This window comes from Phalangium opilio, unplaced genomic scaffold (assembly GCF_054372755.1).
Source record: "Phalangium opilio isolate 3A_F unplaced genomic scaffold, DU_Popi_V2 ptg000209l_1, whole genome shotgun sequence".
Lineage (NCBI taxonomy): Eukaryota > Metazoa > Arthropoda > Arachnida > Opiliones > Phalangiidae > Phalangium > Phalangium opilio.
The window spans coordinates 3,502,310-3,522,065 of record NW_028324217.1 but is presented as its reverse complement, the minus strand read 5'-3'; the positions used below and the strand labels follow the sequence as shown (position 1 = coordinate 3,522,065).

Sequence of the window (19,756 nt, the reverse complement as noted above, 5' to 3'; positions counted from 1 at the left end):
TAAGAGGTCAGTTAAGGTAAAGGACCAAACCTTTCTTGAGTCCCAAGGTTTTTTGCGACAAAGCGGAAATTATAACTTTCGTGCGATAATTTCAAGAAAATTTGAACTTTTTTAGCTTTGATAATTTTGCGAGATCTCAAACATTTTCTCATTAAATTTTGTGAGAACCCAAGCCATTTATTTCCCGACAATTGCAAGAAAACCCAAGCCATTTATTTCCCGACAATTGCAAGAAAACCCAAGCCATTTATTTCCCGACAATTGCACGAAAACCCAAGCCATTTATTTCCCGACAATTGCACGAAAACCCAAGCCATTTATTTCCCGATATTCCACGAAAATCCAAGCCATTTATTTCCCGATAATTTCACGAAAACCCAAAACAATTTCTCAATAATTCCACTTGAGTTCGAATTACGATAATTCTTAGTTTTCACCCAATACAAACCTTTTCCAGACAATATGCCAAAACAAATAAATCCTGTAACACATTAAATTTACACTCCAGATGCCCGGCAACAAGATATATATCTTTTGGTCTGAAATTGAGACGAACTAAAAAATTCCTTAGTGGGCATCTGGCTAAATGGCTTACTAGCTTGTAAGTCAAAAAATAGAATATTCAAGGTTTTAAAAAAATCATCAAGGCCTACAACGCCTATAAAGTCACCGATATACATAAAAAATGCAATATATAATTCTACTTAAGCTTGATAAGAAAATTACTATCCAACCAAGAAGCGATACCTAGTTTACTAGGGAGAAGGTATAAGATGCCTAAGTATTCCCGCGGGCCATAGTCCCAGCCAATCCCCCTTTCAAAATACAAAGGGGGACGTAAACGGAGGACCCGGGCTATTTCGCTGCCTCTCCTCAGTCGGAAAATACAAGTAATTTTCCTCATCATTCGCGTCGCGCTGACGTGCACGAGTTTTCACGAACCAATGAGATGCTGGCTGGTTGTAATTTAGAGGCGGCGGGGATTAACTCCGGACAGGCTACGTCTTTTGGACTGGAGATAAAGCTAGATTATAAATGTGGGGCGAATTTATACCTTCTCCCTAATAAACTAGATATCCCTTCTTGATCCAACTAAATCTACACGTACGACCCAAACAAACCACTTCAATAATTCTTTCGGCTATGTACGAGCGGTTATGTACATATTTATAAACTAAATCAGCGTGAGAACCTTGACATAAGCCGAAACCTCTTAAGTACACCGATGCAATAATAAGTATTAATTAACTTAATTCGATAATTTTTTTGTAATAAGTGTAGGGTAAATAAAATAAATTACCAAATTGCGTGTCTTAGTACCATCAATATTTACACGAAATATCCGCATATTGCAACAACAAAAAATTGCTCAAAGAAACCCACATAGTAAACGTCCAAACCACATGTTTATTCACACGATAAATTAATGGTCAATATTTTCAAAAGTACCTTGAAATTGTGTTACAAGAACGAAAGGCTATATAAACGTATTATGAACAACTCTTAACTCTCCAACCCAGAGCGACAATTGATTGATTTTAGGGTACGACCAGAAGGGGATAATAGAAGAAGGATGACACTCTGTATCCTCTTAATATTCTTTAGTTATGTAACGTGAATGATTCTTCCCAGGCGAGGGAGACCGAGGGAGACAGACCCTTTTTGTTAATTTGCTCGATCCCGCTCATCAAACTTAATTAAGATGGGTATATAACTATCGCTCACCGTGCTAGGGTGAATTAACTATAACTGTTTTTGGTAAAATCCCAATGCAGCAATCAATCAATTAACCAACAAACCTTGATTGTCTTAATTGACGTGGAACAAAAATTAATTAATCCACAAGCGCATGCGTGCATACGCCTTGGCAAATAGTTAAGCAGCGCTAATAGATATAGTAATGATGAGGAGTTAACTATTTACATGGAGTATGTGCATGAGTCGGTTTAGCAATTAACCTTGCCTATAATAAATGTTAATTCTGATGTTGGTTGGTATTGAAGAATCATATGTTACAATTACGGTACCCGCTTTGTGGAGGTGGTACACTTCTCTCTTAGAGAAGTATTATATACTTCAGATATGACTGAAACTTCCCATTGGGGTAATACCAAATTTCTTATGAAATCATGGAGAAAAGAGGTAGGATGGAGCGGTATTGATCTCCGAGTTTTATATCTATTGTAGCTTTTTAAATTTAGTTGGTATACATTTTAAAAAGACATACTACTGCTGCTAGGTTGTACGCGATTTTGAACATTTAAACTCAAAACAGTCTTGGGAAACATATTTACATCTGTTTCTTTAAACCTCTTAAAACACACGTTATAAATCTGCACGATACAGTTTTTAAATTGAATATTCCTCCATACATAAATCATGGGATTAATACACGGATTTAGAAAAGTTATCAACAAACACACATCGTAGGCCTGACAAAACGGTGGGGCATCAAACCCCAACAAAATCAAAGTCATTATAACATTATAAGGCGTAATAACAACTAAATAACTACTTATAATCAACCCAACAGTTGTCGCGAGTTTAATCTCTGATTTCTGCAATGCAGATTGATCGGTTGTTATCGTTGATATCGTGAAAGATTCACGATACAATTGTTTCTTCGCTTCCTTCATGAGTATTAGATACACGTACAATATGATAACACCAACGATTGTCAGCGGGAATATTAAAAACACGAACAAATACGAACGTGGTGAAACGCGCAAAAAATGGCACTTGCTGCAACATATTTCACCACTACATTCATTCCAAAATAACAGTAAAAACCCGTTAAGTATTGAATAAATCAATATTGCAACAATAATTCGTTTGGCAATACCCGCTGTTAAAATCTGTTTGTATCGTAACGGATGAAGTATCGCGATATATCGATCAATTGTCACGGCGAGTAGGCTACCAGCGGTGCCATGTGTCGGTACCAGCAACGCCACAAATCTTGCTAAACAACAGTACTTGCAACCACGCGTCACATAATCCGGTAGCATATAATAGACACTATGGTACGTAAGCGTGAATCCGAATATAAGATTAAATACACAGAGGCTGACCATAAAATGGTTAACGACAGTTCGCAGTGATCGATTACTCAAAACGATAATTATCGTTAAGCCATTACCCGTAATTGTAAGTATCGTCCATATCAATTCGATACCGAATTTTAAACCGCTGCTTGGTCCTGAGGGTAATAAGGTGAAATCGCCATCGCAATACGCGTGAGCTGGTGGTGAATTTGACGCGTTACTCGATATATTTTGACAAACTTCAATGGTATCGTTAGTATCGATCATTTTCAATTCGATAAATTAGTAATATAATATATTCCTTTGGATTGTTGTTAACAATTAACACTCGATATATTTTGGCAAATTTCGATTGTATCGTTAGTATCGATCATTTTCGATTCGATAAATTTATAATATAATATATTCCTTTGGATTGATGTTAACAATTAACATTGTTACAGAACGAGAAGGTTCTAATTTTCATCTATTTTTGAAAGATGATAGCGAAGTACGTAGCCTGATCTACACCACTTGGATCTTTCTAACTTGGGAACCGGTTAACTCTGGTCTCTGCTAGGAGAGCTAGTGTAAAAGATGTTGCCTCTCGAAGGGCTAATTTGATAATGGTGTAAGTACTCCGAGTCCGGGATCGCGTCGAGGCAACGGCTTTAAGGAAAGTGTACATTAAACACGCATTTTATAGCGTAGTGTGTTTGCATACAAGAATCCCTTCACGTCGGCTGATCAAGCCAGAATAAGTTTAACATGAAGTTCTCAAACACTATACTAATAAGTCATAACAGGTGGTTTATTTCCCTTACAAATTAACGTTCCCCTTTCTAGAGTTATGGTCAATAGTACGGCAGCTTAAAGATAATACCATAAGTTTATAAGTGATATGTTATGTTGCATAAGTACGAATGGCACTGCCGCACTAGCTATAGAAGTTCGTAATGCTACTGAGAGGCTTACAGTACTCGAGATAACTAGTTCGAGAAGGAGAACGACGGAAGCGAGTCAATTGAAGTCCTAACTACACTCGGTGGTGGTTAATTTTGCATTTGCCAAAACAGTTTAGTTATTGATATGTAAGTTAGTTTACTTCATTGAAATTAAAATATAACTTAAAACTATAAAAACCGGTTTTATCATTTAATTCTTCGTGCAAATTTCATTCACTTAGATTTTTTGTTTCGGGGGTGTTACTGTTACTCAACCTCGAATAACTTAATAACCGCTGCTTTATCGTAAAACAATGTCTGTACATGTTTTGTAGAGGTGAATAAGAGCTACAATTTTGTTATCGTAAAGTGAAAATCGGATAATTAGAACAGAAGGTATTAATAAATTAATTAGTCATTTTTATCCCCACAATTCTCTATCAATTTGTTTGAGGTCAAACTGTATCTCAACTGTACTAGTAGCTCAGTCGAGATTAACACTGTGTTTAGCTGCCTATCCTCTGCAATCAAAATTTAAAACGATAACTTCGGCAAAACGAATATTTCCCTTAATAACTTTACGTTAATTCACTTCTGACCAAAATTTTATATAAAAAAAATCACTCTCCACTTAAAAACACATCCGATGACTTAGTTCTAACCACAAAAAATCAATACCTTACAATTTTACGACACTGTTTGTTCTAGTATGTTATCTACTCAAAGCCTTTATTGTTTACAAGGCTGTAAACAAGCCCTAGCTGTTATCTATCCATAAAACAATATACTAAAAGCATACATAGTACAAACTATACTATACACGTTTCTACAAACATTATGTCACTCGAGTTTCGGTTTCTATATTATCAGTAAAGCGGGAAAAGCAAAGGGTTAACTTTTTTAAGCTAGTATCGTGCTAGTATCCACAACTTTATCGTAGATTTTCTATTTTTTCTTTACGTTTAAAGAACAGAGTTTTTACACGTGTATCTTGAAGGTCACCTTAACCCTTTACAAATGCGAGATCAAGTTAAACTTGTTCTGGAATACGTACTGAAGTATTTTGAGTTATTAGTATTGGTAAAAAAAAAACAAGTTGGGAAAAACCAAAATAACCTCTCCGAGTAGAGACGTTTTTCTTAAATAATTGAATAAATATAATTGATATTAATTATTTTCATCGACAGTAATTTACATTAATATTAGTTAAGTCGTTTTAAGAAACGTGTTTCCTAAAATCATTTTAAACATTGACGTTTGAATTCTAGCGTATGCCTCTTTAATAACTTTTGGAAATTTAGGGTATATAAGGCGATTGATTCACAATAAATGTTAAGAAAACTCGCAATTGCGTGAAACTTGGGTCCCTGCCAATGGGAGGCTATCTTAACCCTAAGGACGATAATGGAACTGCCAATGCGTTCCCGATATAGTATTTACATTTGCTCCGATTTGCGACAGACACACAGACACGTCCAGTGTAATACCTCTCCGTGATGTCATCGTCACTCGGAAAGGTAAAAATAAGGGGTGTGTATAAATCATTCAATCACTTTTTAGGGGGATAATCCGTGACACTAAATTAATATTATCATAAGAATATAATGTAAGAAAAGATACATTTGTCATAACCAGGAAAAATTCGTTATTAAAGCAAATGTAGGTTCCTGAGGCGCCCCTAACACGCTGGCTATTTATCCCAGTCTGATAGAATTTAATATTACTGGAGTCTCACTTATGGGGATTTAAAATAATATCCTTATGATATTAATTTAGCTACCTATTTAGGATTAGGAAAAACACAATTTCAAGGTTTAAAAATTAAAATTCTTGGAAATATTTCTGGGAAAATGTCTGGAGTGGTTTGGACTGCAGGTAGAAAGATTTGTATTAAGTTTCACGTTTTAATCTCGTGGCTTTTAATTAATTAGCATTTTTTTCTTCAAAACTATGATTGTTTTATAATAAATGGTTATCCCCATATTAATTTTGCCAATTTTCCGTATAAAGTAATTTTAAAGAAAACATTCGAGCTCGGTGACGTAAATCCAAACAGTTACTGACGTAAATCTTAAAAGGCGTAACCCCAAAATTATTCCTAATCTTCAAATAATTATAAATAAATAAGTAGTTTTAAAATCTAAAACAAAATCCGAGTTGTAACCGGCGTTAATTGCCAGAGTCAGTGAGAACGTATGACAAGGAGATCAAAGAGACCAAATTCTCCGTCAGCCCCCCCCCCCCTCCCCTTTCAAACAGAGTTCCACACATGCGCAATCGGCGCAACAGAGAGGAAAAAAATCAGAGAAGTTTGTTTACTACCGAGGCTACAGTTAACCACGCTGATCTCTAGTGTGAGCCTCTAACCGTCACTTCGTATTTACCCATTTTGAATTGCATTCTTAAGGGATCACGTTAGGTGCGCGTGGGAGAGAGATAACGGGCTGTGCGCGGAGTTAGGTGCGCGTTGGAGAGATAAAGGGCTATGCGCCGAGTTAGGTGCGCGTGGGAGAGAGATAACGAGCTGTGCGCCGAGTTAGGTGCGCGTGGGAGAGATATCGGGCTGTGCCCTTATAGTTACTTTTCCCACTTCCCTATTTGTCTCTCCTCTTCATACGCGCTCACTGCCTGAGTGTTTTCGTTACACTTCTTGCCGCCATTTTAAAATATGGCGTAGGGCATATTTAAACCCAAAGACCATACAGTACAATCCGCGTTATAACCCCAACAATAAATCAAAAAAATACAGAATAAATTGGTCTTACCTCAATACCGGTGACTCCCAAAGCAGTTTCAATGTTGGGGGTCATCCTAAAGGGCACTTTCTCGGGTACGCGCAAATTCTTTCCTTTTTCGAAACACACGTTATAGTCAATATGAACCACTTCACCAGTTGATAAATCCACAAGAACGTTATCCAAGTGACGATCACCGAGACCGATAATGTACCCGATAACTGACATAACCGCGGTTGAATGATTGTAAGTTTGAGTCACTTCCCACCACCCGGACGCGCTGCTACAAGAGCACCACAGTTCTTTAGCCAAAAGATCTTTCGGAGTCTCGTTCATTAATTCTTGAAGGACTTGAAGCATAACTTGTTGGGGCCATTCTTTACGATTGTCCAAGTTGCTGATGTCCTGTTTAGTAAATAGGTCCGTACAAAATTCACTTATTGCTCCAAACCAATAATTTTAATTTTTTCAAGATAAATATGATTTTCCGGAGTTTACTCGGCACCCGATCAATTTTCCCCCGAGTTTACTGGACACCCGATCAATTTCCCCCGAGTTTGCTGGACACCCGATCAATTTCCCCCGAGTTTGCTGGACACCCGATCAATTTCCCTCCCCCCCCCGAGTTTGCTGGACACCCGATCAATTTCCCTCCCCCCCCAAGTTTGCTGGACACCCGATCAATTTCCCTCCCCCCCCCGAGTTTGCTGGACACCCGATCAATTTCCCTCCCCCCCCCCGAGTTTGCTGGACACCCGATCAATTCCCCCCCCCGAGTTTGCTGGACACCCGATCAATTTCCCTCCCCCCCGAGTTTGCTGGACACCCGATCAATTTCCCTCCCCCCCCCGAGTTTGCTGGACACCCGATCAATTTCCCTCCCCCCCCCCGAGTTTGCTGGACACCCGATCAATTTCCCCCGAGTTTGCTGGACACCCGATCAATTTCCCTCCCCCCGAGTTTGCTGGACACCCGATCAATTTCCCTCCCCCCCCGAGTTTGCTGGACACCCGATCAATTTCCCTCCCCCCCCCCGAGTTTGCTGGACACCCGATCAATTTCCCTCCCCCCCCCCCCCGAGTTTGCTGGACACCCGATCATTTTCCCTCCCCCCGAGTTTACTGGACACCCGATCAGTTTCCCCCCGAGTTTACTGGACACCCGATCAGTTTCCCCCCGAGTTTACTGGACACCCGATCAGTTTTCCCCGAGTTTACTGGACACCCGATCAGTTTCCCCCTGAGTTTACCGGACACCCGATCGGTTTTTACGAGTTTACCGGACACCCGATCGGTTTTTACGAGTTTACCGGACACCCGATCGGTTTTTACGAGTTTACCGGACACCCGATCGGTTTTTACGAGTTTACTGGACACCCGATCAATTTCCCCCCGAGTTTACCGGACACCCGATCAATTCCCCCGAGTTTACCTGGCTCCCGACCCAGAACGAGATAGACATAACTTTGTAACGCTTACCTTTTCTTTCAGAAGTGGTGTTAGCTTGTTGTAATAAATCTCCGAGGGTCTAAGCATGGTCGGTGTTGGAGCCGAAGGATTATTTTGCGTTTTGAGAGCTTGAGCCGTAACTTCTCGTTGCTGCCAGCGTTTGTAGAGCCCAAACAAGGGTGAAGCACCATCGACCCATTCAATAAGACCCGATCTGGGTCCCAAGGGAGTAACGGAATAGTGTCGCGCGTTGTAAAGAGCTTTACCGCGTTTACGGCTTTTGACGAACATGTTATTGACAATCGAGAGGAACTGCATAATTCGTTCGTCTAAATGCAGATCTTCGAGACCTTTGAACAGGTAATTGTACCTAAAAAAATGAAACGTAACGTTTCATTTTAGACATTTCGCGCCTACAAATACCACGGGATTCGGGCCGGCCAATCACCACGGGACCCTCATCAGCAGACTCTAAGGGACCCACGCCGGCCAATCGCTACGGAGACCCGCTTCGGGATTCGCGCAGGCCAACGGCCGCGGGAACCGAGCCCGAGGACTCTACGGGACCCGCGCCGGCCAACCCCGACTGGATTCGCACCGGTAGACTCTAAGGGACCCGCGCCGCCAGACTCTAAGGGATTCGCTACGGAAACAGCGCGGGCCGACCTCGACGGGACCCGCTCCCGGATTCGCGACGGCCAACGGCCGCGGGACCCGGGCCGGCAGACTCTACGGGGACGCGCGCCGGCAGACTCTACGAGACCCGCGCCGGCAGGGTCTAAGGGACCCATGTAAGAGGACTTGATAAGGCGCTGTACCTAGCTGGGGGGCACTCGCGCCGGCAACCACCATGCGATTCGCGCAAGTAAATGATACGTGTTAATTAATACAACTTACTTTTTGCCATCTGATCCAAAGAAAGCCAATTTCTTGGGCCGTGTTTTTGTTGGCAAAATTGAGATAGTATTTTGCACCGATTTGATAGTAACCATTGTAGTTGATTTATTATTAATACCGGGCATGGGTATTACTGTCGACTGCAATGTCGAGAGTACGGGGCTAATTTGATCCAAGAACAAACTGGATCGCGTTTGTTGCTGGATTCTTTGCTGAAGCGTCTGATGAAGTTTACGAATCAAAAGCCAACTTTGCTGAGGTTTACTAGGATCAGTTGGTTCTTTCAAATTCGCGATGGTGTCGCTAATAAGCTTCCCGAATGTGTCTTGAAACCTCTGTTCGTGAGGGGTTTCCGCGGTTTGAATCGTAATGTTTTGTAGTTGCTCAAGAATGAATAAAGTCTAAAGAACATTAAAAAAAAGGACCAAGTTTGGTATTATAAGAAAGAGCGTACAAAATAATGAATATTTCAAATTGGAACCATGTTTCTATCTGCAATATTAAAGGAGATATAAGCAATTAAGTTTTAATACAGGAGCCTGCGCGTTAGGCTTCTCTGTGAATCAAGTGACGTAATGCGGTGTGTGAATTGTAATTGGCCTAAAACAAAAGTGCTCGTATCTTTTTTAATATGGTAGATAGAGACATGGTTCCAATTTGAATTATTCATTATTTTACACGCTCTTTCAAATGATAATAAAAGATTTAAGGAGTGACGTAGTGCGGTGTGTGAACTGTTATTGGCCTAAAACTAAATTGCTCGTATCTTTTTTAATATAATAGTTAGAGACATGGCTTCAATTTGAACTATTCATTATTTTACATGCTCTTTCAAATGATAAGCCTTGAGTAGTAATTTGCAAAGGCTTAAAGAAGACAAGATTGCGGCGCGACTTCAAACGATTCCCCTCGTTCCCCAATCCCATTCGTCCGTCATACATAACGTCATACTATGCACGTCATGAGTTCGCGAAAGATATAAAACAAAAATAGACTTACCGGTTTCATAAAAATTGAATATTTCTCCTTAATAATTGCAGTTTTCTCTTCTTTAGTCAAAGTTGCGCTTGATTGCACCTTACTAATCTCATCCTCGAGATTCTGAATTCGACGTTGCATTTCTTGATGATGAAGATTCAAGGAACCCAACCATAACTCGTCCCAAAGTAAAGTAATCCTTCTCAGTTCATGAACGAGATTTTTAACTTCTTCGATAGTACAGGCGTCTTGCCTAGCCAAAGTATCAACCAAAACTGCGAAACAATTTTGCATAATGGCGGCCTTTTGACTATCATCTTCGTCTTGTTCCAATTCCTCATCCTCCAATTCATCTCGAGGTAGAAGCGACTTCGTCAAAGCAGAATGATCGGGCGAGTTCGATCCCAAGTTATCGTTCAACCCTAACTCCTGCGACAAACAGGACTTCAAGAAAGCTGGATTCTCCTTCAAATTGTTGGATTTTAACGTAAGTGAACCGACAACAGCCGGGAACACGATCAAATGCGGCGATGCCTGAGCGACACGACAAAGTAAATCAGAAATACTCTGACGAACGTAAAGCTCAGGGTGACTTAAACGCGAGAATAGCTGAGGTATAATCCCGCGCCAAGGCCCAGTTGGTGTTTTAGCAAGTTCAACTTCTAACACGTCACGTAATTCAGTGGCGTGTTTTACCACCAGTCTCAAAAGACGTAGAGTTGCTGTAACATTATCATCTTCGTATTTATCATTCGAAGGTTGCTGGGCGTTTAGTTGTAGGTATTGGAAATAAGCCTTGGCGGCAAGTTCGTAATAGCAATAAGCACGTTTTACGACTTGGCACCATATTTTAATGAGGTAATTTAGCGCCTGCGTATTTTCCAAGGCGGGACAAGCATTTAGGAGTTGGTAGCGTGTGATTTCAACACTATCGGAGTACGCGTCTAAGCCTAATTCTTCCCAATCTCCTTCCGGAGTTACGTGAAGTTGACTCATGACTTGGATTATGGCTTCGCATTCTTCGGTTGTTGCATTGATAGGGGTTAGTTCTAAAATTTCGTTTTTCTCCTCGGGTAATAGTTCAATGCAACCATCGCTGTAACATACGCGTTAAGTACCTTCTCAAGTACTGTAGAGTTTAAAACTTACCTTGATGCGTCAACGACTTTGCGACCCCAACGATAACACCAGGCTGCTAATGCAGACCAGGCTTTAGCAAGTTGGGGACATTGGAATACGCATCGTTGCAATAAACGTCCAACTGCGACTTCTGAATCGCCTATCACGCCGTCTTTTGAGAATGACGCGTCTTTCAAATCTAAATCAATCACGAATATTTCAACCAAGGCTTAACCGTTAAATCACGAATATTTCAACCAAGGCTTAACCGTTAAATCACGAATATTTCAACCAAGGCTTAACCGTTAAATCACGAATATTTCAACCAAGGCTTAACCGTTAAATCACGAATATTTCAACCAAGGCTTAACCGTTAAATCACGAATATTTCAACCAAGGCTTAGATCGAGTTCAATAACGAAAATTTCAAAAAAAGGCTTATAGTTCAATAACGAAAATTTCAAAAAAGGCTTATAGTTCAATAACGAAAATTTCAAAAAAAGGCTTATAGTTCAATAACGAAAATTTCAAAAAAGGCTTATAGTTCAATAACGAAAATTTCAAAAAAAGGCTTATAGTTCAATAACGAAAATTTCAAAAAAAGGCTTAACCGTTAAATCACGAAAATTTCAAAAAAGGCTTAACCGTTAAATCACGAAAATTTCAAAAAAGGCTTAACCGTTAAATCACGAAAATTTCAAAAAAGGCTTAACCGTTAAATCACGAAAATTTCAAAAAAGGCTTAACCGTTAAATCACGAAAATTTCAAAAAAAGGCTTAACCGTTAAATCACGAAAATTTCAAAAAAAGGCTTAACCGTTAAATCACGAAAATTTCAAAAAAGGCTTAACCGTTAAATCACGAAAATTTCAAAAAAGGCTTAACCGTTAAATCACGAAAATTTCAAAAAAGGCTTAACCGTTAAATCACGAAAATTTCAAAAAAGGCTTAACCGTTAAATCACGAAAATTTCATAGCATATCTTACCTGTCAGTCTGTCCTTGAATCCAGTATCGAAATTATTTGAAGGAAGACCCAAATCAAGTGGCAAATTCAACAAGTTCTCTAGAACTAAGTTTAAGGGTGATTGATGACTTCCGAAATTGGGTAAAACTTTGGAATCATGTTGAACGTATTTAACGATACATAACAATGATCGCGATATTTCCTCTCCGATCGCAGTATGATCGTTCATCTTCAATCTAAGATCATTGGCGGTATTTCTTCCCAATACAAAGTTAGTTGCAGTTATGGAGCCGTTTATAAGCGCGTCAATTGCGCCGTTAACATTCCCCGATGCAAATAGCAATTTTGCACCTTCGCGTTGCACTTTCATTAATTTCTCATTGAACGGCATCGTATTTACCAATTCGATCATATCAGCGATTGTGCATGATTTTTCATTTAGGTTGACATAACTGGCACCACTTATTGAAAGTGCGTTTTTCACCAAAAGCCGTTGGGCCAGTTTGATATTTTGTTGTTTGCGAGCTAATCTGGCCACAGTTAATGTTAAATCATTTACTGATCCCAATTGTGGTCTAACATTCTGCTCTTTAGCAGTTACGTGTTGATACAGACTCGTCCAAGCTAATGAAGAGCTTAGAACGGATGTTGAAAAGTCAGGAGGGTCAAGTTTAATGTTTTCGGAGAGAATGGCCGGTGATATCTATTTAAAATTAAAGTTAATGGCGATTTAACAGGGTTCGGACGAAAGCATGGTTTGATATACCAAACGAAATCCCCGACATTTTAAGCACAAAACTTTACATCCCCGACATTTTAAGCACAAAACTTTACATCCCCGACATTTTAAGCACAAAACTTTAAATCCCCGACATTTTAAGCACAAAACTTTACATCCCCGACATTTTAAGCACAAAACTTTAAATCCCCGACATTTTAAGCACAAAACTTTAAATCCCCGACATTTTAAGCACAAAACTTTACATCCCCGACATTTTAAGCATAAAACTTTAAATCCCCGACATTTTAAGCACAAAACTTTAAATCCCCGACATTTTAAGCATAAAACTTTACATCCCCGACATTTTAAGCACAAAACTTTACATCCCCGACATTTTAAGCACAAAACTTTACATCCCCGACATTTTAAGCATAAAACTTTACATCCCCGACATTTTAAGCATAAAACTTTAAATCCCCGACGTTTTAGGACAAAACTTTAAAATCCCTGACTTATCAAGGTTCCATACGAACCCTGGATTAAATAAATTTCAACACAAACTCCTTCTTACCTTTCTCCCTTTTTGAAACGCAGTTGAACAAGCAAACGCGGGAAGATACAAGGCACCAACTCTCGGAATTACAGTTGGTGGCCATGATCGGCAAGATATTTGTATCAAAGACGACAAATGTTGGGCGACTTTTTGCATTTGGTCGCAAGCCGCGTCTCTGTTGTCAAAAACAACAAAATAAAGGCCTTTTCAGACTACACAACTTTTTGGCTCATTTGATGGGTTATGTGAACAGAAGTTGGTTGGACAAGTTGAACAACCAAATTAAAAATTGATCACAGACCAATTTTTCCTCACTCAACTTTTTGACCCAAAACTTGTATCGTCTGAAACGCAACCAGAAAACCCCCCTACAATAAACTTAACAAATACTTACGTATCAATTGTTGTTGGTTTGGCCTTATTATAGTACGTAAACGCAGCATTGACTAAGGTTTGTTCAGCCCATATTTGTTGGGCATCAAGTTCCCATGAAACAGGAGCTGACTTGCAGCTCATACCTGCATCCAACAACTCGCAATCGGCAAGAGTTTTGCTACCACCCATGGCTGAAACCCTTAAATTATCCTCAAAAGACGATAAGGCCTGAATGTAACTCAAGTCACCGATATCATCAAACGTATTATGATACAGTCGACCATTTTGTGTGGCATTGCCTTTCCGCTCAGTCCACGCCAGGACATCATTCCAGCTGCCAAGACTACGATAACAATCTATATTTTGTTGCAACAAAAACGATTGCAAGTACTGATCATTGGTAATCGTCGGATTATCTTGCAATTCGAGTTGCTGAAAAGTTTTGCTCAACGGAGTTTGTTGTTCATCTTCGTCTTTATGCCATAAGTAACTGTCTTCGGTCTTATTTATCGGTGGACTCGCAACGTTCCTTAAACTTTTCATGACGCATGCGTATTCGGTGCAGGCTGTTTCGTACTTCCCGGCAGCGTGGTCAACAGCAGCTTTGACCCAAACGTACTTCCGGCCCGTTTTCTCTCGTAGCCATACATAAAGACCCAAAACGGCCTCGGGGTTTTGAAGATGGGTCAAAGCGTGTACCAAGTAAATCAGTAAACGTTCGAAATCAGGGGATTGCGTGTTTTCAGCGTCAATTTTTTCTTGTAGTAATTGGTAACCGTGACGTACGGCCGTTGGGTATTCCCCGGCTTGTAAGGCAACTTTAACAGTTGCTAGACGTACGCGGCTAAGCCATTCCAAACACGTACCTTTGTTGGTACGGAAAAAACTTCGTACATTCTGAAGTGTAATAGGACTTGTTGTATATCAATTGGAAATAAAACTTGGAAGTTTACCATCATACCTTGGGGGCACTTGGCAAAGCCATAGAACAGCCTTCATAGGCATTGTACATTGATTTTTCCAAATGCTCCATAAACTGTAGGAGCAATTTCACGCGTAGTAATGTTTCTAAGCGATCACTAGCTTTGGCGCCAGTTTTACGATCTACTTTACTTATATCGCCAGCGTACATTTTCAAAGCACCTAAAAACGCGCATATTTCATCGATTAGTTGAAGCTTAAGTTCATAAGTCTCAGTAATCAGTGACCAACTTATGGAACACATCTTATGAACATGAGCTAACACTAACCTTCAATTGTTGTGAAAGTCTCTTGTGGTTTACCCAAAGCAGTCCTCAACTTGTACAAGACGCAATGTTGGGCCGATTCCCACGTAGCCCAAAACCACAAACTACTAGTATTGAATCGAGACACTTGCCACAACAATCGTTCGGTTTTGGTTTGCCGATCTAATTGCTGGTAAGCGCAATACATATTCAATTGCCAATCCTTATCTTTAGGTTTCTGTCCGAGTAAGATGTAGGCCAGAACTTTCTTGAACATTTGGGCGCTAAATTCTCCGGTTGCCGTACGGGTCATGTAACCGTGTTGCGCCGCCCATATGTCTTGCATGCTTATCTTCCAACCATCTAAATCATCATCGCCATTGGCCAAATTTTGAATCTTTTGATTCTGCGAGCCCAGTTTGGATACGCTGAATGGGTAACCACTCGTGGCGATACCCAGGGGTAACAGGGCTAATAGGACAGAGTACGCTTCGCATACTTGGGTGTTATTACTGCCTAACCTTAAAACGCAGGCTTCATAGCATCTATATCATCGAGAAAAGGTGTATTCGTAAAGATGTTCAACACCAGGATTTGAATATTGAAGGGAGTATAAAGATGAAATTCATCGTGGGTCTAGAAAAGGTCGGCAGTGAAGATATTGAAAAAATTGTTTGGGCAAGGGACAACATGTTTTCTATGCAACAGAGCTATCTCAGAAGTCGTTGTCTGACGTCACTCATGCCACTTGCCCATAGAACCAAAACGGTACCAAACATTGCCGCCCACTGCCAAAGCTAACCTCGTGACGTTTTACCAAGGGATTAGTCACTTAGCGTAATCGGTGTACACGGCTGTACATTTGACTGTTACGTGTAAGCCTGCCTCTGACAGTGCTAAAATTATCAAGAGTAATCCGTAATCGGTGTACATTAACTATCCGAGTGGTTAGCCCCTCGCATTTTACTTAGGCACTGACGTCACAACTGAGATGGTCCTACTGGCTAGCCCCTCGCGTTTTACCTAGGAACTGACGTCACAACTGAGATGGTCCTACTGGCTAGCCCCTCGCGTTTTACCTAGGCACTGACGTAACAACTGAGATGGTCCTACTGGCGGCCTTCAGGTAAACCCCCACTCCAAATTTATGTCTTTATACTCCCTTTAAAGGAACTAGCAAGACAGCAAAATTAAACCAAAAAATTGTTGCCGCTCTAATTGCCTTAAATGCAAGAGTCTAAAATGGGTCCCTGCCATACTTGCAAGTCCCTTCAACAACAACAAGATTAAACCTACTTTCTCAACAAATTTTCGGGTAAAACCGAACCAGCATTTTTTAACAGTATCTGCATAGCGAGACAACTACTGATACTTAACGCCGGGTTCATCAAAAAGCCTAATTAATTACACAAATCATTAACCGTAAGTAAGTGCTTGAAAATCAGTTCAGATCTGATTTGAACTCACAGGAATCCAAGATAATTTCAACAAACGACAAAAACTCTGTTAAATGGCAGAGTTTAGCAGCATGATGCTGCAATGACTCGACAATTTCTTGAATCCAACGCATACAAAGCGATCTACAATCGTACGAGACACCCTGAAGTTTGACCACCGTTGTCAGTAAAGTCAGAATCGAAGAAAGATGACCACTACTTGGTGGTGATATCATGGAAACGTTTCCCAATATTGGCGAGGCCAAAGACGTAGTTGTTTGTTTATAAGATACCGTAGCACCACTCGGGTCAGACGGGGTCAAACTTTGACTTAGTAATGTACTACTGGACACGAAATGACCGTGTCTCGAGCAGTGCGAATAAAGAGTGTACAGAATTGAAAAATGCACCGCTGGAAATCGCGTCGCTAAAGATTTTGAAGTCGGTTTCAAACGATGTGCGACCAAATCAAAGAAACTGGGTTTCAAAGCCCACATCTGTTCAAACCATTTGAAGTTAATTATTAACCTAATTTTAAATAACTTCTGTTTTAAATAACTAACTAACCCCAATGATTGAATGTTTCGCATTCCCAATCTCGGCTAATGCGCAAAGGCACGAAAGTACGGTAACTTCAGCCTTTTTCAAATTTTTGGGTTCGGTATCAAAATTGGGGCTACAGGAAGTCGTTGATATCAATTGGGTATCTTCCCCTAATAATTCCGAGAAGCCATCTTGCAAATTTTGCAATAAACAACGGTAGGCTTCTTCGAGTAAGGGGACATTTTTAAGACCCAAAATTGCGCGTTGCAATGACAAAAGTTGTTGCTGAATCTGGAAATGATCATAGCGGTTGCGATTTCTTAGATTTAAGTGTAACACTTAGAGCAGGGAGAAATGAGGTAAGATGGAGTGGCCCTGTGGCAATGAAACCCTCCCAGAGTACCTCGCGCACGCCCCTACCCTAAAGTAAGTAGGCGATTGTTAAGTGCTGCCGTGTAGCACCATTGCATTTGCATCTGAACTAGCTCCTATTTTCAAGACAGAGCAGTTGACAATTTTGTACTGTACGACCTTACCTAAACGCTACTGAGGATGCTGGGAGGGCTTCGGAGCCTAAGTTGGGGGTAGTGAGGCAATGGAATAGGTATGGGGCATTACCACTCCATCCCTATCTCCTTCAAGCTTATAGTGGCGACATTTTGCGCTTGCATGATAAATAAAATTGCCTCAGCGGAATTACCTTGTGATAAGGTGAAAATTTCAACTTTTGGCAAATTGAATCAGGTCCGAAGATGTATTGTATAAAATCAAGGGGTAATTGGGTTCCAAGCTCTTTTATGGCTTGACCCATTAATCGTAATAGAGACAGTAGATAAACTTCCGAAGAGTTTTCAACCGGAAACGATTGTATTACGCCAACGTATTTCAAAAGATCGTCGGAAGTAGACGCGGCATGTACTTGGCAAAGTACCAAGAGTAATGTAGCGCAGTCATTAGCTTAATTTAAAAAAAAATAAAAGTTTCAAGAATCAAGTTACAATTATGGTACCCGTTTTGTGGTGTTGTACACTTCTCTCGAAGAGAAGTATTATATACTTCTTGGGTAAAATTAGGATAATTCTAACCTGCAGTAATTAGTTCTTCATCGTACGCGTAATCGATAATTAATAGAGTGCATTTAAACAAGCATTTCACGCTATCAATCAAAAAATTCCAAGTCATCGACGGATTCTGATTGGGTGAGGCGTGATTACCCAAACTTTTCAATACAGTCATAAATACTCGAACCAAAGACGATATTTTGTCCAAACACTCATCGTTAGCCGGTGGACTATCATCTGCTATTTTAGTATCTTTTGTTTGCACTAAATCCTACAATTAAAATTTGAACAACACTTAAACATCGTTGATTAACAAGGGACATAAGTTCATAAGATATGTTCCGTTCCGTAAGTTTGTTAATCTCTGGTAACTTAGAAAGTGGAGCTTGTAATTTTGAAGTGATTGAAGTAGGGAGGTCATAGATTCAGGGTAAAGCGACATACGCCTGGTGAGTGGGGCGCTGCTGTCAAATTTGGGTAACTTAGTAAGTTCAGACTAAATAGGACCTAGATGGAACTTGGTCCTAGCTGCAATATTAATTAACCACCTGCACCGAGTGTAGCAGGTAGGACTTCAATTGACTCGCTTAATTGTCGTTCTCCTTCTCGAACTAGTTATCTCGAGTACTGTAGGTCCATCTCAGTAGCATTACGAACTCGTATTGGTAGTGCCATTCATACTTATGGAAGGAACATATCACAAAACCTTATGTTGCGAGGAACATACCTCCGAATATGCCTCCATATCCTCCAAAAATTGCCCGAGCAACGTTAAAGAAAACGTCATATCGGCAATCCAAAATTGCTGAAAACTTATCAACGCTTTTGACGTGTATTGTGTTAAGCAAGACATTTGAGTCGGGTCTATATGCCATCCGACCAGGATATCAACAATATCCTGTAAAATTTACCCAAGTAAACCGTTTCAATCTTTAGTTTAACTATCTTGAAAATAATCTACAAGGTGTTCTTCCAAAAAGGGGTGAGGGTAATTATAGAACCGTAGTATTGTACATGAGTGGGATGCGTTGATGGTTCTATGGGGAAATCAACTGAATTTTGAGTGAATCGAAAATGTTAAATGTAACTTCTATGACCAGCCCTTAGATTTTGATTGAGCCCCCACAAGGGATACATGTGCACCCTAACCCACAAGTTAGGAATGAACATTGGAGAAGTTTTTATGATTGGATGACCCCTTAAATTTAATAAGTAATCATTGTCTGTTCAGTTGCTTATTAAAGTTAAGGGGGTCATCCAATCATAAACACTTCTCCAATGTTCATTTGTAACTTGTGAGTTAGGGGGTGCATGCATCCCTTATGGGGGCTCAATCAAAATCTAAGGGCTGGTCATAGAAGCTACATTTAACATTTTCGATTCACTCAAAATTCAGTTGATTTCCCATGGAACCATCATACTCATGTACCCATACTTCGGTCCTATAATTAGTACCACACCCGTTTTTGGAACCCAACACCCTGTATGGAATAATTAAGAAAGACTAACTCTGAAATGGCTCCGAAATACGGAAGGATAGGCACTAGCTATGAATGTTATAACATCAACAATAGCCGTTAGTAAATCGGGTATGTCAGCATTTTCGAGAGCGACTTGTGTATTGCTCATAATGTACTGTAAAATATTGGATGGTGGTTAATATTTTAAACGGTGGGGTATGTGTGTTTGTGTGAGTGTGGATCGTACCTCCAGTCGGGAGATTAAACTTAC

General features: G+C 40.1%; 2 protein-coding genes across 3 annotated transcripts in view; both read right to left on the bottom strand.

The window, feature by feature from the left end:
- The window catches only part of nonC (serine/threonine-protein kinase Smg1), a 38,105-nt gene that overhangs the window by 12,943 nt on the left and 5,406 nt on the right, over window positions 1-19,756 (bottom strand). For both annotated transcript variants that reach the window (XM_089854920.1, XM_089854921.1), the window contains exons 7-23: window positions 19,535-19,660; window positions 18,753-18,923; window positions 18,050-18,296; window positions 17,665-17,921; window positions 16,989-17,255; window positions 16,453-16,918; window positions 16,282-16,381; window positions 15,010-15,530; window positions 14,721-14,902; window positions 13,779-14,656; window positions 13,403-13,559; window positions 12,132-12,813; window positions 11,175-11,343; window positions 10,047-11,121; window positions 9,048-9,448; window positions 8,181-8,520; window positions 6,733-7,107 (exon numbers count right to left, since the gene is read on the bottom strand). In XM_089854920.1, coding sequence (XP_089711046.1) covers window positions 6,733-7,107; window positions 8,181-8,520; window positions 9,048-9,448; window positions 10,047-11,121; window positions 11,175-11,343; window positions 12,132-12,813; window positions 13,403-13,559; window positions 13,779-14,656; window positions 14,721-14,902; window positions 15,010-15,530; window positions 16,282-16,381; window positions 16,453-16,918; window positions 16,989-17,255; window positions 17,665-17,921; window positions 18,050-18,296; window positions 18,753-18,923; window positions 19,535-19,660 — 6,414 coding nt within the window. The remainder of the gene's footprint in view (window positions 1-6,732; window positions 7,108-8,180; window positions 8,521-9,047; window positions 9,449-10,046; window positions 11,122-11,174; window positions 11,344-12,131; window positions 12,814-13,402; window positions 13,560-13,778; window positions 14,657-14,720; window positions 14,903-15,009; window positions 15,531-16,281; window positions 16,382-16,452; window positions 16,919-16,988; window positions 17,256-17,664; window positions 17,922-18,049; window positions 18,297-18,752; window positions 18,924-19,534; window positions 19,661-19,756) is intronic.
- LOC149618430 (adenosine receptor A2b-like) lies at window positions 24-6,715 on the bottom strand. The gene has a single exon (XM_089854979.1). The coding sequence runs from the start codon at window positions 3,309-3,311 to the stop codon at window positions 2,214-2,216; it is 1,098 nt and encodes a 365-aa protein (XP_089711105.1). The 5' UTR covers window positions 3,312-6,715; the 3' UTR covers window positions 24-2,213.

What these genes read in the sequence shown, in the direction of transcription:
- LOC149618430 (XM_089854979.1), bottom strand. Translation starts at nt 3,311, where the DNA reads ATGATCGATACTAACGATACCATTGAAGTTTGTCAAAATATATCGAGT.